The following is a 7,407-nucleotide window of genomic DNA, read 5'->3' as shown; positions in this document are numbered from 1 at the left end:
CCAATTTGATATAAGTGGAGAAATTTGTCCTACGTAAAGAATGTATTACAAATTAGGGATTTCGTAGATATTATTACCTTGTTAAAATATGAAAAAAAAAAAAAGAAAAAAGGGAAGACGTCTAATTTGGGTTTGTTGTTGCTTCTGGTTGCGAGGGAGGACTCTCCATCTATAACTCTTATCTTGCAGAGAAAATTAAAAACTAAAAAAGAAGAAGAAAGCTTTCCATTAGGAGATCTTCTTCTCGCAAGCTGAGTAATCACTTTTCTTCTGTCTTTCTTAGATCTGCGAAATTTTTGCTCCCTAATTCAAATAATTTTTGGTTCAAATTCCAGCAATTAATTAATCAATTCATATTTGACAGCTTTTATAAAACAGAAATAAAAATAGTAAAATTTTTTGATTCTTTTAAGGATAAACACAGAGAAAGAGAGAGAGAGAGAGAGAGAGAGAGAGAGAGAGAGTATGAGTTTTGTGTGATGGGGTCTGGTAAAGGAGCGACGTCGTCTTCCCAAGATATGGCCATGTCGATCTCAGGCAAGCTTCTTCTCCTTTTTTTTTTTTTTTTGAATTTCAATTATTTTCATTCATTCTGAGTTATTTGAAATTTTTAATTTCTTAGAAATTTTTTAATTCAATGTAATCTAGAAGAATCCAAGGGAGTTCGATACACAACATTAATTTGTAAATATTTTTTAATTGAAAAATATAGTATTAATTTTTAAATATTCATAAAAATGAAAACTTGTATATAGTCGCTTGTGTATATAGATTTTTTTAGAGCTAGTATAATGTTAATTCTGGATTGGACTAATCGCTTTAATTTTATTTATCAATTTATTTACTTAAGTCCGATTTGAATGAAATAATTAGTAGTCTGTTTTGTGTTGGTTCTAAGGTTGCAATTTTTGAAACGCACCCTAATGTTGGCTGATAAGATGGTTTTTATGGCAGACCTCCGTGAGAAGCATCAACAGGAATTAGAAAACCTTACACTAACCACACAACCTTTTAAGACAATAAAGCTTTTCATTTTGGGAGTTATTCAATATCTTAAGCGATCGGTGCTGTATCTTTTGGCCAAAGGAGGATGGCTTATGCTTTCTTGTACTGTGGTGGCGGCACTTGGAATTTTGCTTGTAACTATTGATGGCCCTCATGAAAAGGTAGTCTTGTTTGTTTATTAGACTTCTGCAATGAGATGTCATGTTTCTGTATCATTGTTGTCGACGTACCATAACTGCTATCTTATAGAGGAATTTGTAGATTGAAGTGAATTAAGATGACCCATATTTGTTGTTAAGGTTATGCTGGTTAATGTAAACTCTTCACTAACTTTTGTAAGTTCTTTTCACTGTATATTATGCAGATGGTGATTTTTTTAACAAACTTTTGTTAGAATTGGTTGTTTCATTTCCTGTTCTTAGTGGTCTGTTGATTTGATTCTGACCAGTTAATTCTTTCAATGGCTTGTTTTTGCAGCATTTAGAGGAACTTTCAGAATATTTCCGGTTTGGGTTGTGGTGGGTAGCCCTTGGTGTTGCCTCTTCAATTGGTCTTGGTGAGAACTTTAATGCTGCTGCAATCTATGTCTCTGGGAGAGTATTGCTTATGTTTAGTTGGAGGCCTTTTTTTCTGAATGTCGTAACATTTTACAAAATAAAAACAGAAAAGTTGTCCAGAAGTTGCCTGTTGACTAACTATTAAATTGTGTTGTCCGAAAAATTTAAGATATGCTGTATTAGAGGATGGATACAGACAAACTGTTATATTTTTAATTAGTCAAATTTGGAAGAGGCAGATTTCTAAGTTGGCACTCCTCATTTCTGTCTATTTTGAATAAACTGTGAATCTACGAGTGTGTGCGTCGGCGTTTATGTCTTAGGAGCAGTGGATCTTGTGTTCCTATTATTTTTGGGGAGAGAATTGATTAAACATTCTTACTTCAGCTATTCTTTTGTTGATAAATTCTGGCTAGTCACAGAGAGAGGAGAATAGCACTGAAGTTGTGATTTATATATTTTTTCTTTAATAATTTCAGGTTCTGGTTTGCACACTTTTGTCCTTTATCTGGGCCCTCACATTGCGCTGTTCACAATAAAGGCCATGCAATGTGGCCGAGTTGATTTGAAAAGTGCTCCATATGATACAATACAGCTGAAAAGAGGTCCGTCATGGCTTGATAAGGATTGTGATGAATTTGGACCTCCATTATTCTCATCATCGGAAGGGTCACGGGTTCCCCTTAGCAGCATATTGCCACAGGTTCAGCTTGAAGCTATTCTGTGGGGTGTTGGTACTGCACTAGGGGAGCTTCCTCCATATTTCATCTCAAGGGCAGGTATTTTCCCAAGTTATATGCTGTACCTATTAGTAGAAGAAACTTATTGAAAGCAAGCCATTGACGACTTTCAAGAGAAGAGTAATATCTTCTTATAATAGATATCTTCCAACCTCATCAGCATCAAGTTATTCTGATAGATGCTTTTCTACCACGTGATACTCTGGCTTCTAACTCTGCTTTGTGTCACAGACTTTGCCTAGGATAATTCACTCCCATTAGTTCTGGTATCTTGTAAAGCTGAGCCTAAGTGAAACTAAATCCCATAATTATTATGCTTAATATTTTGTATAGTTGAAGTTTGATAATTTCCTTTAGCATAGTCCTGGAATGGACCTTTTTACATGGTTACTTATGATAATTGAATCATAAACATAGCACTCGGATTGCTGGTATACATTCACACCCAGTGTATACGACAGGCATGTCCTGTGGGATAAAAGAAAGGGATAAGAAGGAAAAATGAAAATTTACCATTTTAGATGAATTTACTTGGATGGTTAAGTTTTTCTTTGTTTACTAGACTAATGAACAGCTTCATCATTCAATAAACAATTATATCATAAGCTAAATACTTCTCATAATGTTACATCTTAAAAAGTAATTGACAGTGGATTGAACAAATTGATTTATCCTGCGCTTTTCTTCTGTGCTAACATTCAGAGGTTCAGTAAATCTGGGGTCTGGGCTTCTGTACACCCCAGGTGTTGTCTGGTCATGTATCCTTAAACATAAAATGATCTATCTAATTAGAAGGCTATGTAATTACCTAATCTATCTAATCATGTAATCATGTCTGTAAAGCTATTGTCAGTTTGCCATAATCTTACATGATTTCTTGAGCTATATGTCGAACTTGAAAAATTTACATGAATAAACACAAGGAAGTTATAGATCATGTCAATGTTCTATTCCCTGTGTCAGTAAGAAACAAGGCATAGTGAAGTCGGGATGTTATTTTTGAAGGATGATAACTTTGTTCTATGGTAATTCACATTTTAATGTTTGCTTGAAAAATCTGTAAGGCATCAAGGAATCTGGAGAGAGATCTTCATTTGTGATTTGATGATAATAGGACTTTATTAGAGCTTCCTTACCATGTTGCTTTCTAGAAAATTTCCTACATAATATCGGGCTAATTTTGTAAGGCTTTTGTAAATACATGAGAGGCGAGAATGTGGTAACTAGGATGTGCACATTGTCTGCATTGTGCATGCATCATTGTTTATGTCTCAATTTCAATGTATTTGGTATTTAGTAAATAAGAATCTTTGTTATTGTTCGAGTATATTTGTTTCGACTTGTATATTTGTTTCTACTTTCTATTGCATGAGGGTGATGTGTTATTAGTTTTGCTTTTCAAGTTCAGATTGCTGTCATAACACAAATTTATTATTTTCTCAAAATATGCAGCAAGTATATCAGGTAGCAGATTAGATGCAATGGATGAATTTGATGATTCGTCAACAGAGAGTGATGGGGTCGTAGCTGCCCGACTGAAAAAAATCAAACGCTGGTTCTTCACACACTCCCAACACTTGAACTTCCTGACGATTTTTAGTGCTTGCTTCGGTTAGTCTGGATTTCCAACTATGAAATTTTCTGTCACTAACTTATGTGAAGTTTGCTCTAATGAGGTTTCTTCAATAAATGATATTTCTCGTATCATTTTTTCTAATTTCTCCTCTGTGTGTGTGTGTGTGTGTGTATCCCAACAACTTCCCAGTTTTAGGTAAAAATTTCCATTAAGAAAGAAAAGTGGTATAAGAAAAAGATTCAGAAGTTTTGCAATGTTTTATATTTTGCCTTGAAAGTATCATATGCTTTAGATTGAACTCTTGCTTTCACTAAATTACAAATTTGAAGGGATATCGGCTAATGAAGGTCATTTGAAATATTTAGATCTTCCAAGTTTACCTTAGATTACAATTGCTTTTCTTTTTCAAACTTATGTTTCATTTGATATTTTATCTTTATGCTTGTTGAAGTGTGATTCAGCGTGCACCATAAATTCGCTTTCAAGTCCATTTGAAATATTCAAATTTTTCATTAGTTTTCAATAATATGCAATTCTCGACTTGACTAATTGTCTTTTTCTTTTTTCTTTCTTTCACCTATAGGTGCCAAATCCTCTCTTTGATCTTGCTGGCATTATGTGTGGACAGTTTGGGGTTCCATTTTGGAAGTTTTTTCTTGCTACATTGATTGGAAAGGCAATTATTAAAACTCACATACAGGTTGGTGATGCCTCTTTCTCATAGTCTCCATGTTTTGGACTGGTTGGGAGTCAATATTAACTTTTGGTTCTCTTGCTCCATGGATCCTTTATTTTGTATTTGCTGTTTGGTTCGCTTTGGCAAATTTTTTGCACCGGTTATGTCAGAAACTGGTCATGAGTTTTAATCTTCTAGCCCTAACATTTTTTCCCCCTTTCCTTCTCTGCAGACAGTTTTTATCATCTCTGTATGCAACAATCAGCTGCTTGACTGGATAGAGAATGAGTTGATTTGGGTGCTCAGCCTTGTACCCGGTTTTGCTCCTGTCTTGCCCAGCCTCGTAGCTAAGCTTCATACAATGAGAGCAAAGTATCTGAAACCCCAGCAGCCTTCCTCGCATATCAAGGTACACCCTTAAGCTGCAGAAGGAATTCATCTAGTTTGTGCATGGTCAGTTTTCTTCTTTCGCACTGATTTGTTTCTTCTAAATCCTTCTCAGGTGAAGAAGTGGGATTTCTCGTTTGCTTCAGTCTGGAACACCATCGTGTGGCTTATGCTCATGAACTTCTTCGTAAAGATCGTGACTGATACTGCTCAAAGATATCTGAAGAAACAGCAGGATAAGGAGATAGCGGCATTGACTAACAATTCGTCTGCTTCAAGACAATCAAGTTAGGCATTTCACCGAGTGCCTTGATATACATTCGACATTATATCGTCTTTTTCTACTTTTCCTTTTAGTTGTTATAAAGTAGGTATTGAGGTTCAAAGTGATGGCTTCACGTCATTCAGCCACCACCGGTCACCCGAAAATCGCATCCTTCAGCAAGTCCTTATTCAGAAGCTTGTATAGAAATAGGAGGATCACGGTGCTAACAAAAGGACACGGGTTTATTTATCCCGTGTTATGTTGGGGTAAAGCATATGATTTAGACTAGATTTTTCCCCATTGTTAAGTGCTTCTGAAATCGGGAAATTGCGTTATTATTAACTACTGTTGAAAAAATTAAAACCTTATTATTCTTTTGCAATGAAAGACACGTTGTTGCTCCTCCCTTTCTCTGATCACAATACTATATTGCGCTGTTGTATCACGACTGTAACATCTGAGACGTTTCCTTTCTAATAATAACGTGTTTCCGTAAAAGGATGACGTGAGGATGCTATTAGGGTTTATCATACTCTAAATTTCTATACAATAGAATTTCAATAAATTAATATTTGGATTTATCATTAGATAATAACTTAATTTATTGAGGGTAATATGTTAAATTAATAATTTTGATGATAAATTTATTAAAGAATAAAATTTAATACATTTATTTCTCTGTACAAGATAGGATAAACCGGTTGGAGCTTGTGTCCACGTGGTCTAGTACAATTAACAAATTAAATTAATTATAGTAACCCGTCGTCATGCCATTATTAAAACACGAATCTTAAGCAAATGAAACTGAGAATATTTCTGTATCAATCATTCAATCTAGAAAAATGCATTACGTATTTCGGTTTGTCTTTTAGCGATTCATTGGGTTTGAGAGATATTAAATTGATTTTGCTTCTGACCATCAAAACCGATGATGACTCAAATCTCTTACTTTAATAATCCGTAATTATTAACCTGTTAAGAAATGTTTTGGCCCCACGATTATAAAATAATGAACTTTATATTACAAATGAGTTGATGGGTTCTCCGCAGTTGCTATGTGAATGATACAAAGAGCATTGGGTGACTTACATTGTCACAAGGCACTAATAATATTTTAATTCGGGGCAGATCCGAGGTCCATGTCTATTCAGATAAATTAATTCTTAGTTCAAATTGTTAATTTTTTTTAAGCAAAAATCTTGCCATTAACTTCAACGAAATTTGAGCTCTAGAAACATAAACACCCTACCATTAATAATATATTTTATTAATCTTGAGGTGAATACCTCACACGATTAAGGAAATAAAAGACTTTCATTGTGTTTGAAGACCATACAATCAAATAAATTGAGCTCCGTTTTATAATATTTATTCTATTTTAGAACTTGGGTGTGACCAAAATATTCAAGATAACTGAGGGCGGTGCGATTGCAGAAATATTCTAAATTTCAAACAAATGTGAGAGGAGAAATATGATTTGTTAAACTAAATGGAATATATAGAAAATATTTATTAATGACGTGGCTACTAGTTCTGATCTCTAGATCAGACCAAATATTGTATGGGTTTCTCAAGAATCTTTTAAATAGAATAATCAAAACTTTAATTTAATGTATCAAATGCTTAGGGGTGTGAAGAGCATGATAAGATTATGATATCAAACTTAGTTTATTCACACGCAATATAATAATTGAATTCTTTATTATTCCTCTTTTCATATCTTATTAAGTAATGTTATAATATTAGTGAATTTTTAAATTATTATCCAGATGCAAGATCTTGAATGGACCACATTCAATGGAAGTTTACTAGTAAATTCCTCTTCCCCTTTTGGTTTTTTTATTATTTTATCCTTTTGGTGTTATTAGAATATTCGTTACACTTTGAAATGGACCCATAAGTGACATAAATTTACTTATTTAAAAACAAAAAGAAATAAAAAAGATATATGCTAGTCTGGCACAAAAGCGTTTTGGTTCATATAAGAGCTTCTTCTCCTATAAAGTAATGTAATAAGAGCACGTATAAATAAAGCTTACATTTACCATTGACAAAGCAGAAACATTTGCTCTACACACATGCACGTTCACTATAAGAATATATTTTCATGTAACAATTTTTAATATTTACAATTACTATAAGGAATGTTATTACAGCATAACATAAATTTTACTATTAGCCTAAGTTACAATTTGTGTAAG

At 33.6% G+C, this 7,407-nt stretch overlaps 1 protein-coding gene across 1 annotated transcript; it reads left to right on the top strand.

The window, feature by feature from the left end:
• Window positions 1-390: 390 nt before the first annotated feature.
• Window positions 391-5,611, top strand: LOC18031498 (vacuole membrane protein KMS1). The gene is given in 9 exon segments (XM_024180759.1): window positions 391-537; window positions 955-1,166; window positions 1,483-1,561; window positions 2,042-2,341; window positions 3,755-3,897; window positions 3,899-3,913; window positions 4,462-4,578; window positions 4,787-4,963; window positions 5,057-5,611. Coding segments are annotated over 9 exon segments (1,278 nt in total). The 5' UTR covers window positions 391-479; the 3' UTR covers window positions 5,234-5,611.
• Window positions 5,612-7,407: the final 1,796 nt, after the last annotated feature.

Source organism: Citrus clementina, unplaced genomic scaffold (genome assembly GCF_000493195.1).
Source record: "Citrus clementina cultivar Clemenules unplaced genomic scaffold, Citrus_clementina_v1.0 scaffold_9, whole genome shotgun sequence".
Lineage (NCBI taxonomy): Eukaryota > Viridiplantae > Streptophyta > Magnoliopsida > Sapindales > Rutaceae > Citrus > Citrus x clementina.
This window is presented reverse-complemented; position numbering and strand designations above follow the sequence as displayed.